The sequence below is a fragment of the Adiantum capillus-veneris genome, chromosome 17, assembly GCF_014529385.1.
Source record: "Adiantum capillus-veneris isolate H3 chromosome 17, ASM1452938v2, whole genome shotgun sequence".
Classification (NCBI taxonomy): Eukaryota; Viridiplantae; Streptophyta; class Polypodiopsida; order Polypodiales; family Pteridaceae; genus Adiantum; species Adiantum capillus-veneris.
Genome location: NC_140947.1, coordinates 65,973,499 through 65,988,991, shown reverse-complemented (window position 1 = coordinate 65,988,991; position 15,493 = coordinate 65,973,499). Strand labels below are relative to the sequence as shown.

Below are 15,493 nucleotides of genomic sequence, written 5' to 3'. Positions count from 1 at the left end.
ATCAAGCACTAAAATATAGAAGCAATGCCAAGTTCAAATTCTAATGCATTCTTCATTCACAAACTCAAAAGATATTGATCTCCCATTTTCATCCAAATAAGCTCGATTCTAATGCTTCCCAATGATTGTTCATTCAAATCAAGCATTAAATTTTATCAAGCAATGTCATTTTCAAGCATAAAGTCCCGACCAAGCAAGCACAACTCATCATCGAGTGTAACCCTCACATGAAGCTCACATACATTTCAAATAGAGCTTGTCATATACGGCAATGAGAACTTCAATCAAGCCGAGCACTAAACCACGCACGAGCCAAATTATTAGTGTAGGGCATGCAATCATCACACAGTCATAGCTTTACTTGATGCCCACATGTTGCTCTTACATAGCAAATATGGCATACATAGAAAACTAAATCCCAACTGATGGTGCATGGCTCTTGATAGCCAAAATTTGAAAAGTGAATTATTCTACACTGTCAGCTTCCCATTCAAAGCTCAATTATTTTTTAGTGCGTAAGCATTTTCTAAATTAGGAAAAGCACTAATAAATGCAAGAGTCAAACACAAGTCATACGCCTTGCATCGAAAGACCTAGTCCAACACAATGACCACAGATGAAAATGAATAGCTCATTCATATTTTTTAATGAAATGAATCCCTTCCAGCCCATGCTTTTCATTTGCGATAAGAAGAAATTGTGCATTTAATGTTTTGGATTTCATGGGCTCAAGTAGGGTTGAGAGAAGCATTCTGAGCTCGAGGTGATGAAAAGGATGGGACTCCCCTTTTTATTTTTATTCTTAATCTCTTCATGTCTAAGTGGGAAGCACAAAGAATAAGATGACACGGAGGGAAAATGAGTGAGTTATGTGTGTGGTGGGTGAAGGTGGGAACCAACCCCCACTTTATGTCCTGATTTTTTTTTAATTTTTGTTTTATATTGCAGTCGTCTGATGACCTGCCGAGTGAGAGAGAGGGAGTGTGTGGGGCTTGCGAGATGAAGGTAGCAGTCTGTAGAGGCGCGGGCCTAGCATGGTGGGAAGATGCGGGGTTCACTGGCTTGGGCAAGCGTGGTCGAGGCCAGAGAGGGAGGGATTCTGCAACCAAGCTACTCAGCAAGTAAAATGGCCTGAGTTATGCAAGCGAGGCCAGCGCGCGTGAGTAGAGGTGGTAGGCTTTGAGGCACGAAGCCTTGCATTCACTAAACCTGTAGCATGTTGATATCAAGCAGATGGTGGCCAAAGCCTAGTCCAATCTAATTCCATCGTATTGCTTAGCAAGACAGTAGGTATTTGCAATAGGCTGCATGCTGGCTGCATCTTGCCCCCCACAAAGAAGCAGGAGCCCATCTCCTAGTTGCCCTATATGCAAGAAATTGGTGTGTGTATGTGTTTGCAACCTGTAGCAGGCGATTGTGTCGAGCATGGCTGTGTGTGTGTGTGTGTGTTTGGACAGAGCCGGCCAGCGCTGCAGAGGCAGTCGAGCGGTGGGAAGGGCAATGTGTGTGTGTTTGTGGGGTATCAGTATGGAGTCTGATGGCCCGCAATGCAGTAGAGATGTGGAATTTGTACTTGAAACCAATGCAGGCCGGCATGATGACGACAATGTTTGAACAAGAGGGAGTTGGGGTGAGCTAAGGTAATGAGTTGGGTGTTTGTGTATATGTGCTATATTATGCTGTGAATGTCTATGATGTGCCGAGCCAAGTAGGTGACACTGGGACATGGCGGGCATCTTCTTGCTTGGATCTGGGCTAGGATGCTTGGTGTGCAACTTGCAAGGCATTCAATGGGATTCGGTTTTGAGTGCTTCTGCTCTGCAGCCCCTTGGCGAAATCAGTCCTCCAATCACAAGCAGTTGAACACCAAAAGAAGCCCTAACAGCATGCACAAACAGAGAGAGTTGAGGCAAGTCGAGGGCTTGGAAAATGTCACAAACTCGTAGTTGAGCCCTAAATTAGATTTTCAATTGTGTACTTGCACTCTACCAAGCCAATTGCTAATGATATCACCATGTTAATGGTCTCGACGTTTACAAGCAACTGGAGTTATTAACGCATCCCAGGTGGGCCCTTTCTTTGTCATCATAGCATGATAGCAGCTGGCTAAGACCTATTACGCCCCAGGCAAGTGGGCATGAGAGAAACAAAGGCTGCAGCTGAAGAGTCCAGGAAAAGCGTGGTCACCGTAAAGGCGTCGTGGGGTTATTGACTGTAGTCAAGGCGTTAAGCAGATGTGTGCAACAAGGGCAGGGTCGGCGAAAGCATCAGCCAGCTAAAGTTGCAAGTGTAAACAGGTGGTGTGTGAGAGACAAAGAACGTATGGGTAATGTGTCCGCTTGCTTAGCGAGAGAGTATAGAGAGAGAATCTCGAGCAAGTGTCGCACGCCAGGAGCGCCAATCACGGGGGCAAGCCAGACATGGCACGTGTGTGTGATTTTTTGTGGTGTTTGAGAGCTACAAGCCAAAGCGCAACCAGCAAGCAGTAATGTTTTTGTTTTTGTTTTTTTTTTTTGAAAAAATCCATTATGGGTCCGTTCCCACAAACACATCATGCGACATGGCTTCCCTACTAAAAACAGCTTCATGAATACTTAATTCTTCGTTGGTCCTCACTCAAAACGAACGCATGCTCAAAGTTGGTGTTCGATTCCATCTTTATAATGTAATTTCAATAATGTCTTTTTGCGCATGGGACATATGGACCAAAAATTGGTCAATTGATTGATTCATCACAATTGTGTACGCAAATGTTCCTGATTTCTTCGTGTTCAAACGATTTAAGCATGAATTTTGATGACCAATCCGAAAGCTAATTCAGTCCAAAGCATAGTACGCATACATTCAATTAGGACATACATTCCTCAATTGATTCATCATGCAATCTCAAAAATTTGTTATCAAGGCGGTTTACATCAAGCATTGCATACACACATGAATGTAGTGCATTACTTCTCAAATGTGAATTTGTACCCGATTTCAATCATTGCAATTTTGAATTGCTCATATCCCAAAGCCCTAATCATCCAAATCAAATCCGATTTGTCATTTGGTTCGTACCTATCCCAAAGCCCTAATCATCCAAATCAAATCCGATTTGTCATTTGGTTCGTACGGTTACACACAATTGATTACGGCATTTGCACATGCACAAATCATTGAATTTTTGGATATTTTCAATCAAATTGGCACACCGATCATAATGATAATCACATAAATCATCTTCAATTGAGTACCAATGGAATCATCCAAAGTCAATCAATTAAATACACACCGGTCTTTTGGGCCAAATTAATCATCATAATTGGTAAAATACCAATTAATCATCCACAATTTAGGCATAATTGGCCATTAATTATGCACACACACCTAAATTTAGACCGTCGATTTGTGCAAAAATTTCATTAAACACTCATTGCATTTCATTAATTGCACACTTGTCATGAGTATATACATGCTAAATTAACTCAATTTTAATCAAAAATTGATCAAATTTTAACTCAATTTAGCATTGCACACACACAAAAATTAGGTACACAAATCCAATTTTTTGCTCAATTAACAACGAAATTAGGCCAATTCCTAATGTTTGCACACACAGTTCTTGCAAAATCATCAATCTACAAGCATTTAGGTGTTCAATTTGACCATAAATCTTCTCATCAAAGTTATTTAAAATGGACACACACATTCAAATCTTGCCCAAATTTTGGCACTTAGGCCTACTCCATGACCGGAATAGCCTCACATACGCATCAATTTAGTGATTTATACACACAATTTATGCAAAACTACCATTCCTCAAGCATCTAGGCATCCAATTTCATTCCAATTTCATCAAATTAGGCATAAATTCTATCAATTAGACACACACACCTAATTTTAGCAATGATTTAGCAACTCAATGGGATCAACTTAACCAATAAAAAATTCAGCGGAGTAGGTCAATCCACTTACAATTGATTGCATCCAAGCTAATCCTTGCTCCACACGACGATTCCATCATGCACACACATGTGTGCAACTCCGATTCGGTCCAAAATTGATCAAAAAATTGATCAAAATCAACACTCAATCACATGATTAGGCATAGATTAGAGCAATTAAGAGTGATGATCCTCCTCAGTTAAGGGGATTCAGCATACATTCCAAATCAAAATTAGTGGTTAGGTTGGCACAATTACCATGAATTTAGCATGGAATTAGTACAATTAGCATGAAATTAGCATGAATGGGATGCAAAATTAGTGAAGGTTAGTGAAAAATTAGCAAAATCAAAAGAGAATTTAGGGGTTTTTGGGGTGAAATGACTCTATACACATCCAATTAAACCTAATTACACTACACACAAATCAAATCCTACCTAATCACAAAAAATCGGTAATCAAATTACTCTTATCTTTTGCAACCTCAACTCCACTAGCGTAAGCAACCCGTCCCCAGCAACGGCGCCAATGTTGGAGGCTCGCCATAGCATAGGCAATCTCCCACAAATCTATCAATCCGGAGAGAGAGAGCATGACCCGGCTAGGGCTTGGAGGCATCACACAAATAATGTGCGAGAGCGTCATCGGATGCAAAGATTGAGAGGATTCAAGAGCGTGCATCCTCCAATGCAAATAGAAATCATCCCAAACAACTAATGCTAATCGCACATCAAGCATCAATTTCAAGCAATCATCTACACACATCATGCAACGAAGTGAAACACACTAATCTTGGAATCTCTCAAGCACAACTCTAATTACATGCATTGACGATTAAGCACACAAGATCGCATTCAAGTCGGCCACCCCAACCATGCCCATCATGGTGTCCAAATCAAGTCACACATAATCAAATTAAGCTCAAGGATTCTTAAACCTACACACACGCAAGCACACCATTAGAGGACAACTCTAATCCCTCAATCACGAGTACACCCACTCCGCTTAATCGAAAGAGTTAGATAAGGACTTCACTAATCGGAGAAGCTTAGCATAAGTAAGAGTTAGATTAGAGAAGATCAATACTTCAAAACAATGAAGGAAAGTAGATAAACATGATTGACAACATAATGAAAACTAAATTAACTAAGAGAAGATTATACTAATTACATGTGATTAGCACTAGCCTTCTAAGCATGGGCATTAAGCTCAAAGGCTAGGCCATCAAGACCTCCTCTAGGGAGAGAGTTCTCAAAAGGACCACTCAAGAATGACCTCTCATTAAGCATAGGGCTCTTTTATAGTTTTGGGCCTCAAACCCTTCAACTATGGGATAAAGTGAGCTCTCTAGCCTAGACTCATACAACTTTGGAACTCCTAAATGAGCCCAAGCCCTATACAATGAAAAGTAAATATTGTGTACATCCATAACATATCCACAACTTGGTGCATAATTGGTGTAGCCGTTAGCTGCTTCTAACATCCACCTAGTAAGAAAAAAAAAATGTGAGGGCTCGTTGTCCGCAGTCTCCTCCACTATGTCACGCCGGAGTTGAAGAAGGTTTCATTGCTCCTTATTGTGATCATTGTCACAATGTTGATCTCTTTGTCCACCACCTCCACATCTATGACAGTGTTGTATTCAAAGCTTGCCGACTCTTGATCAATAGGCCCAAGCTAAGAGTAGTCTGCAACAAATTGAGATCGCTTGTACTAGAAAGAGATGAGAAGTGACTGTGTGCCGATCATGTACTTGGCCACCAAAGTGTCCAGTGCAATCACTCAGTGAATCCCATCCACCTATTTATCATATCGCCCTCTATCAAGAAACTTTTCACAGATGCAAGAATCTAGAGATTTACATACTAGCATAGCCTTCGCCACATGTATGTGGCTGGTATGAAAAGGCTCCACAAAATAAACTTATAGGATATAAATTAGCAATCTTCACCAATTTGGTGGGTACAATTTTCGGAGGGACCTTTGCACATCCCTAAACAGTTTGTTTCAGAGAGCTTCATTGATTGTCGTGTTGGTAGGGAGAGGGAGCTTAACCAACGTACCTTTTTTATTTCTCTGGTTTAGCTAGTAGAAGTGCTCATAGAAGAAAATGCTCTTGATACATCTTCCAGCATATTGTAAAACACCAATGTGAGCGTGGATTCTATATATGAGCCCTACAATACACTCCACTGGCTCCCATTCCACGTACGAAGAAGGATAGACATCTGCAAGTGCAATAACCAAAAGTAAGAGACCACTCAGTCTATCATCTGAATAAAAATTAGGACTACATGACATCCATTGTTTCCATTGAATAGATCTTTGGAGAGCATTGGTTGACTGACTGAGAATTAGTAGGAATACATTTACATAGTTTAGGGGATAACACTCCTGAGGGTTATTTGTTTTTGTTTTTTATTTCTTTCAATACAGTTCTACCTCTTCAAAAAGAAAAAAAAAGTACAAGACCAAAAGACTACAAAAGGAATGCTAAGTAAGCACTTACAGCTGCATCGTGGGTGATGCACCATTGAGACATTCCCACATAAGAGTGAGTGTAGACATATTGAACTAAAACCTCCTTCACACTCTTCTTGCCGACCTCCACTTTGAAATCTAGCACTCGTGCTTCCATGCATAACGAAATAAATTTGTTGTAGAGACTCTTTTCCTCCTTCTTGGATGCATGAGAACCCAAGAACCTTTGCATATTGTTTGCTCTTGCCATTGAATATCTGTAGTGATGGAGTTTGATAGGGAAATAGAGCAGATGCTACTGCTTGGCCTCCTTGGTGGACTAATGGTGAGGCTAGGTGGGGAGAGAGTACAACAATCCCTAGAGCTTTTAGAGTAGGAAGAAGAAGATGAAGAAGCCATGGTTCTTTCTGAGTGGAAGAAGAAAGCCTGAACTTGCTTCTAATGGAGGGAGGATCAGTTTTGAATGCTTCCTTAATGGATGAATAGCTTTTTTTGGCAAGAGCATGATAGCTTTTTATAGCTGACTTTGAATACCTTTACTGCTATCAGAGTCCGTCTACAGGGGGTCCACACATAGAAACAGTAAAAATAGGATTTTACCTCATGTTTGAGCAGCTTTTTTATATTTCTTGATCTATTTGAGCTATTTTCTACATTATGTTGCCTTGTTGTTGATTGGATGCGCTTCCTTTTCTCTCTCTTCAATATGGCCCTCTAAAAGACCTCTGAAATCTCCTAATGCAACCATCAAGGGAGTTTATGTGTTTAAGTGATCCAAGGAGTTTTTCCACTGAAAGAGTAAGTGTAGTGTTATTTGGCAAAGGTCTTAGATACCATCTAGGCTTTCTAACGGGGAATTTTTTTCATATGTTTAGAGTAAGCTGATGACATGTGTGTGTGTTGTTGTATTAAGATATTATTTGTACACAAAAGTACATTTTGTTCAAAAGCCTACTGGATTTAGATATTAAGAAGGTGATTTGCACAAAGACAATTCTGCATTTGATTCATTTTTGTACAATATAATCAGAATGATGTAGCATTCCAATAATCTTATATATCAAGACTAAATCATAAAATGAGAATGAAATATGCCTTCATCTCTAAAGGCCGGATTGCAACAACACTAAACTCTTTTAAGCAACGATAGAATTCTCACCTAAATAGTAGCAAGAGTCGATGCAAGTTGGCCTCCACTTCCAAAGCAAAAGTAAGAGGTGATTGAGGTAGCATAGTTGTGGAATTGCCAATCAAGGCCCTTTGATAGATAGTGATGTGTGTAGGGGGACGTTTGTTAGAAGCGCAATGTCGACCCAGAATCAAGGCCCTTTGATAGACAGTGATGTGTGTAGGGGGACGTTTGTTAGAAGCGCAATGTCGACCCAAAAGGTAAAAGGGGGGAAGAAAGAGTGCATAGCTAGTCACGAGGTCTACAGGAAGGCACTTGCTGTGAGAGAAAATAATTTAAATATAATAAAATAAGCATCTAGCAACCCAAAAGGGGAAGGATCCGACGGGTATAACAAGCTTGAGGGTCAACTAGTAGGTGCTTTTACAAGAAGCAACCCCCAAGGGATTTTAGGACAAGGATCCAACTATCTCAACGAAAACAGAGAACATTGGTCCAATGGTAACAAAGTTACATTAAAGTTACCCCAGGTCCAAAAAGTTCTAGAGTATGTGGGCTTAGACAGACATATACAGTGCGTTTATATAGATATTTCCAAACCAAAAATCTCACATGAGGAGTAATCCGAAACATATACAACAAGGCAACAATGTGTGTGTGTGTGTGTGTGTGTGTGTGTGTGTGTGTGTGTGTGTGTGTGTGTGTGTGTGTGTGGAGATACAACTTATTTGCATCACATCAAAAATCATAAGAAATAACAAAGTTCCTTCTACATACCCCAAGAGTTTTAAAGCTTTGTCAACCCTAGTAGAAAATAGTGTAGATGTCGTACATAGTCTTTCATGGATGTTTTCTATGATTTTTGCATATTTCTCAGGGTCATGGATAATCCTCATATGAGCAGTCTGTTTAAAGGTAGTATGTTCCTGAAAACAAAAGTATTAACTTAATTACACATGGGTGATAAAATTTGGATTAACCTGCGATCTAAAACCGATAATGTTAAAAGACTACAATAGACGTGAGCAGGAACCTAGTCTATAGTCAAGGAAAGACTACCTAACACCTGTCAACCTAACAAGGAATTATAGACAGTGGGTCAATCAAAGCCTATAGACAAAAAAAAAACAAAAGCTAGAATCCCAATTTGCCGGTCACCTGGAACAACCTTGTGTTTAGGAAGTGTGTGTCGATATATTAAACTTAATATATATACACAAAAGAACATTACGTTTAAAAGACAATCGGCTTTAGAGAACTAGACAAAGATTTGTACAAAAATGACTGTCTTATATTCATTTTTGTACAATGTAATAAGAATGAGGCATCATGCCAATGATCCTATACAAATTTAATAGAGCTATGAAGGTCATCCAAGTTGAATCAGTAGGGATCATCAAAGTCGAACATTAGCTAAGCCAACATACTTTTAAGTAAAGATGACATTCTCACATTCATCCATATAAACAAAACAGATTCGTTAGCCTTGAATACTTATTACGTGTCAACGAACCTATCAATTATTATCCTTATCCTACTTAAAGTTATTTTGACTTAAATTACTATCCAAAAAAGTTTTATTTATTCATGGATTTTGTAATCATCAGAAGGCCATCACCGATACTTATGGAAGTGGCTTTGTACATGTTTAACAGTAAGTTTTTTATAAACTGTAATTCATTATTAATAATTTTTCAAGTTTACATAATCCAAGTTAACCAATAACTTTCACCTAGTAATGTAGTAAATCATAAGAAGGCCATTTCCTCTCCTGATACAAGTGGAAAATTGTAATCCATTCTTCACCATTTTTCAAGTTTTGCATAACCATATTTAATCCATATTCTTCTATGCATCTTTCCATTATGTATTTTTTTAAGTGATTAGGTGAACATTATTTATGCACCTATTGATGTATTCGATTTTCAAGCCAAAAACTAGGCCCATCAACTTGCTATGCCTAAGTATATGAGAACCAACATGTGAGTAATGAAGCCCATATATTTTTCCTACCAGTCCATCGTCTCAAAAGGTTAGGAATCCCATCTCGCGGCATTATGCTAAAAATGTTTTTTTAGTTGTGATTGTATACTTAAAAATTCCAAATAAAAACTTTTTTTAAAATTTTTTTAGGCCAAGAGCTGAGCTCACGAACATTCCAATCCAAAATATTGAGAAATAAAGTGAATCAGTGGTTTAAAGCTTTAAAAACCAGATCTCAAGTAAAGCATCCAAAATTTAAGCAAGCTCACAGTTTTTTCCAATACCACGGTTTTAAATAGTTAAGAATCCCATCATAAGATTATACCAAAACAATATATATCAGCCAAGGCTAGGGAAAAGGTAAGAACCAAAAAAAATGAATTTTTTCATGAAACAATAGAATGTCAAGAAACGTCTAAATTGTATCAACAAATCAAACAATATCCACTCAATTATCCGAGATCCATATGGTATTTCCAACAGTAGTTCTAAATTCTGCATCCTATCACACGAAAAGGTGCCATCCTTCAAAATAGTTATGGCATAGTAGTGATTTCCACAATAATATTCAAACAAAGGTCGATATTCTCATGTTTGAATATATCAACAACATCTCTAGCAAAAATACTATAAGTGCCACATGTCTCTAGCAAAACCAGAGAAGAAGTACGATCCTCATACCAATATGTACTACAATCTAATTCTTTTGAACCAAAGTAATGCAAAAAGTATCACATAACAATAGCAACAATAGGCCATTCAAAATTTAGTTAATACTCCAAGATTTATGCCTAAGAAACTAAAACAAATTTCAAACAACCATGATTTCCCCTCATGCTCAAACGAGGTATACCATCACGACAGGTACATGTTACAATTAATGTAGGTTGGGTATCCTCACTAATGCAAACCATTACGGCCCAATAATTCACCATAAAAAGCTTTTTGCTTTTTAAAATGTATACCAACATGGTTCAAAGTAATTAACTCTTGATTAACCTTCAAATTTTACTTATAGAAAATACCAATTTATGCGCAACAAATTCCAACATCCGCAACTGTGTAAGTTATTAAATCATGAGAACATGTTTAACTTAATCCAAGGAGAAAATGAAATAAGATCTAAGAAGCAAGAGGTTGCTCAATATTATCCATGTTGACAGAGTTACTCATTAGCAAAGACATCACACAACCCTCACTCACTTTTTTATGAGAAAAACACAAGCAATGCAAGGCTTAGGGAGGGAAACAAAAATCCTCACCTATTCAAATAGGCTGCACAGGGGTAGGAGTGCTTTAAAATCAAAGAAATTACAAGTCCTAAAATGATCGACACTTCATGTTAACAAGGTGCCTCTTCCATTGGCCTTAGCTCAAATGGCTCTTTGAAGTTGGTCCCCCCAATTGCTACACTAACATCCAACAAGGATTGACTAATATTCTTATATCAGCACACTCTCTAGTTATCTTGTAATTCTCCTAATGGCTCTCAAAACAAAAAATCTACCCATTACTCTCTAGTTATCCTTGGAGTTGTCTCTACACTTTGATACCATTAAAACCCCGTTAAAATGCTACGAACGCATGGAAGCGGGCCTAAAAGTCGAAAAGAAGAGAAGGGAGTGTGTGCATGCAAATCATCCCACCATATGTGTGCGAAGCATCCTATTATGAAGCATCCTATTATAAAGCACGAGTCCCTTGACTTTATGAGTACCACACAACTCTTGACCTTTCATAACCTTCATTTTCACATTTGGTTTGCCTTGTTTAGACTAATGAAAAAAGGATTTCAATTTTTCCAAAATTGTGGGGACCCACCTTGCAAATTGGTTTTAAGATTAAAATCCCCAAGAAGGTATTAGGAAATGATAGGAGATCTCCCAAGGAAGATTATGAGACCTACGAATCGTTCTCACTTGACTATTATACCCACTCTTAGCATGCACCCAATGCTATCAACATGAGAGCTATATTCGGCATGGGTCCCTTGACTTTCCAAGTACCACGCAACTCTTGGCCTTTCATAACCTTCACAAGCACTAACCTTCACATTCACATAGGATCTTGCCGTGTCTAGAGTATTGAAAAGGACATCCATTTTTCCGAAATTGTGGGGACTTACCTTGCAAATAGAGTTTAACAATCCCAAGAAGATATTAGAAATGATAGTGTCTCCCGAGGAAGAATACTACCACTCATTCTCAGCTAATTATAATACCCACTCTTATCATGCACACAATGGACTCAACATGAGAGCACTAATGGAGGTTACAACAAGAGCTTATCCTGAGTGAAAAAACACTGCTTGATAACCCAAGAATCAGTAAAAGGGGAGGTGTAATTGAGAGCCCATTATTTCTACACAGAAAGAAAATCAAAGCCCAGTGCCATCCAATGAATGCTCCTTCCCGATGTACATCTTGGCACTGAAACATGGCCGACAAGGCCGCAATTTGCGAGAGGGCTGCACACCATCCTTAGGAGACTTGGAACGCTGCATTTTGCCCTAAATACAACCGTCACATACATGTCTCAATGGTGCCTCAAAGGAGGCAACGAAGCAACCATATGAAATTTCTGCAAATGCAGCAAATTGGCAAACTTCAAGACACAAACAGTGGAGAGCACTTACTGTTGTCCAGAACTGTAGCCTGCTTTTATACAGCAAGCTCTCATGACCGGCGCACAGATAATCATTGACAAAGAATGCAAATGAAGAATGTAGAGCAGAATTTTTTACCGAGGACCACCCTCACAAGAAAATTGGGAGATCACTGGGCAATGTCACATTGAATGCTGCACTTGATCGAAACCCTTGTTAGACCTCAGAACCTTTCTCCAAAGCGGACAAACAACGATCCTGATCCCATATTGCAATCTTTTATATACTCTGCCCTGATTAAACCTAGCTTTATACCTAACCCATAGGACATACCATTACCAGCTCGCCGGAAAAACTCTGTTGGGTTTCCCCTAACATCCTTAGAGCTCCCTAGATCTGTTCCATACTCCACAAACCCATACGTGTGTGTGTTCATAATTGGCACGCGCAACTCACTAGCCAGCTGCAAAATTTTACAGAATCTTTAGAAACCAACCACAAGCAAACTCAGGACGATATAAACAGAAAAATTGAAAACTTGGCTCACCTCCAAAAACTTTCTGCAAGCTCCCAACTCGCCCATGTTGTAACCTCGTACGGAATAAGGACCTCCCAAGGTAAATGCATCATAAGCCGCTAGGTCCCCAATGCAGCCTCCATAACGACCATGCAAAACCAGCACTGGAGGTGGGGCCCTCCTCTCCCCCTCTTCTACTTTCTTCAGCTGGAGAAAATGGGTGAGGGTTATCTGATGCCTGTTAAATATGGGATGCTTGGTTCCAACTCCAAGCCCCTGATCGACCTGTAAGAACCATCCTCAAAAGTAAAGCACCGTAATAGAAACCACTCACAAACAGCTTCATCACACTACTAGAATATTACTAGGAGGCACTCATAGTCCCATTCTGGACTAGACATAATATTGAATCTAGCACTACAGCTCAGCCCCTATCAACAAGGGGATCCAACATAGGCATCGTATGTACAAGAGCATCTAATTTTGCCTTTGTATTAGTCTTACATCGAGAATGACTTTCCTTCTTTTGAGCAATTAAATGTTTTGTGTGTGCAGTATCTTAATCTTGCTTGTATTGCTTATTGATTTTGTTTGTGCAAAGCTCTTTGGTTGCTTTTGTGCGAGCCCTTGATTGTACAAGTCAAGCTCACATCAAAGGCCTGACAGGAGTGTTGCTGACAGCCTTCCCTTGAACTCTTCCATTGTTTCCTGCCCCAGGGGCCAGTTCATTAATTGGAACTGATTGACTGTCACTTAGATTGTCATAGCTCAAATAGCAAATGAGCAGTATTAGCAGCTACACACAACAGGGCGGACCTGCAAAGCCTACACATCGCATGTGTAATGCATGAGCACCACAGCGCTGGCACCAATCAAACCCGCAAGCGTCAGCTTGGGTAGCTGCCCACTCAGCCAAGCATACTGGTGCTTGATATTATTGGGCACGCTAAAGTTGGCTCCTCACCAAATCAGTAGTCTCTCGCTCGAAGGCTGAGGCTGCAAGCTAGACTGCAACGATTTTGATCATCTTCAATAAGCCGAGTCATCTCTACGCTCGGCAAATTCAGCAACCAACACACTAGTAGCAGAAAATTCAACACAAGTGGCATAGCACCCTGCACATCAAACTCAGCCGCAACTGCTATTTTTAGCAAGCAAAAGTCAAGGCAGCTCCTGCTCTGTCTGGTGCTCATACACATCAGCAGCGGCACACCAGCGCACGGCTACAGTTTCAGAGCCATACTCGATGTGCTCATTGAAGCAAAGGAAATGGAGCACTTTCCAAAGTTGACAAGCAGACTACATAACCTTTTGAAAAATTTCAATTTCAAAACTTTTGTAAAGTGCTTACTAAGAGGCCTTCCACACAAGTGCACACAACATAGTCTTTGGCAGCAAGAGGGGAAAAATTCACTTGTGCACAAATCAATGGATGCACTTTGCTTTAAAATGCCTCCTTTTTATGGCTATGGAAACCAAGCACAAATCATTAAAAAATTAAAGAGAACCCAAAGGCATCATCAACGACAAATATTGTCTTTGCATGAGCTCATCACCCAAAGAAGATCAAGATCGTCATCAACAAAAGTCAAGATCAACCAAGAAGTCAATGAGAAGATGGAGTCAATGTGGCAAGAGTAGAGTACAAGAACGGAAGCCCAAGCAGACTACCACGACCACAAATGAATGATGGCAAGCTATAAAAAGGCAAAGTTTTGTAAAGCATATATGATTAACACCCACGTCCTCATTCTCTTGTATCATTTTTGGAGATAGCCCCTGAGTGCTTGGTCTCACTTATGAGCACTAGTTTAAGAAGAGCGTACCATAAGATAAGTCACTTTGGCACTTATGATTTATGACCTACTTTTAATCTCTTATGAGTCATAATAGACTGTTATTATTTTCTGAACTGTTATAAGCACAAGAACCTTGAAACAGTATTCATTGTTCATGTCCCAAACACTTTTCTGATGCATAAAAATGCAGGGATTCGTGAGCATATTGGCTGTAATTCATCATGCGTGTAGCTGAGAACGGCTATAACTGCTTTGTACTAGAATTTCCTATGCGGGAGAAGCTTCTATTGTTATCTGCTTGCGTAGGGGGTACCCACACGAGTACTTCTTGGTCGAAATCTTCTTCTAAACTTCGTAGGAATGCTGAAATTTGTGTGGGCAGCAAGCATTGAGCTTATCTATGTGTGTCTATTCCCCACAGGAACGCACACAAGCTCTATGGACTGCCCTACACCTTCGCCGCACGCTTCGTGGCCTCTACGCACCCTTCACGGACACCAAAGCAAGAAATCGCCTGGAATCTTCTTTTGGACTTCGTTGGAATGCTGAAATTTGTGTGGGCAGCAAGCATTGCGCTTGTCTACGTGTGTCTATTCCCCGCAGGGACGCACACAAGCTCTATGGACTGCCCTACACCTTCGCCATGCACTTCGTGGGCTCTACGCGCCCTTCACGGACATCAAAGCAGGAAATCGTTGAGGAGAGAGAAAGAGGGCCTAAACTAAGAGCTGGGAGACGAGGCACTGTGTGTGTGAGTAAACTGTTGTAGAGAGGGCTGAATTGGTAGCACTTTCTCTTCTACAAACCAACGTTGGATTTTTCCCTGCTAGATGGGGCCACAGAGAGAGAGAGAGAGAGAGAGGGCTCGCAAAACTGGCATTTCTAAAATGTATTTTTTTTTTAAGCCTTAATTTATTGTTAAATCATTTGACCGCTTTCACACACACCCGGCCACTATTTATGAAGATTTCAAACCTTGGCCTTGAAAACGAGCCTTAAAACCCAGTTTTCTAGCCATTATGGAGCATTAATAACTCGGCCGACTTCGTGTCT

At 40.0% G+C, this 15,493-nt stretch overlaps 1 protein-coding gene across 1 annotated transcript in view; it reads right to left on the bottom strand.

Moving 5' to 3' along the window:
• Positions 1 to 11,792: 11,792 nt before the first annotated feature.
• The window catches only part of LOC147437411 (protein TOC75-3, chloroplastic-like), a 33,940-nt gene continuing 30,239 nt past the window's right edge, over positions 11,793 to 15,493 (bottom strand). Inside the window, exons 7-8 of the mRNA XM_086486944.1 lie at positions 12,672 to 12,926; positions 11,793 to 12,587 (exon numbers count right to left, since the gene is read on the bottom strand). Coding sequence (XP_086343070.1) covers positions 12,348 to 12,587; positions 12,672 to 12,926 — 495 coding nt within the window. The 3' untranslated portion in view covers positions 11,793 to 12,347. The remainder of the gene's footprint in view (positions 12,588 to 12,671; positions 12,927 to 15,493) is intronic.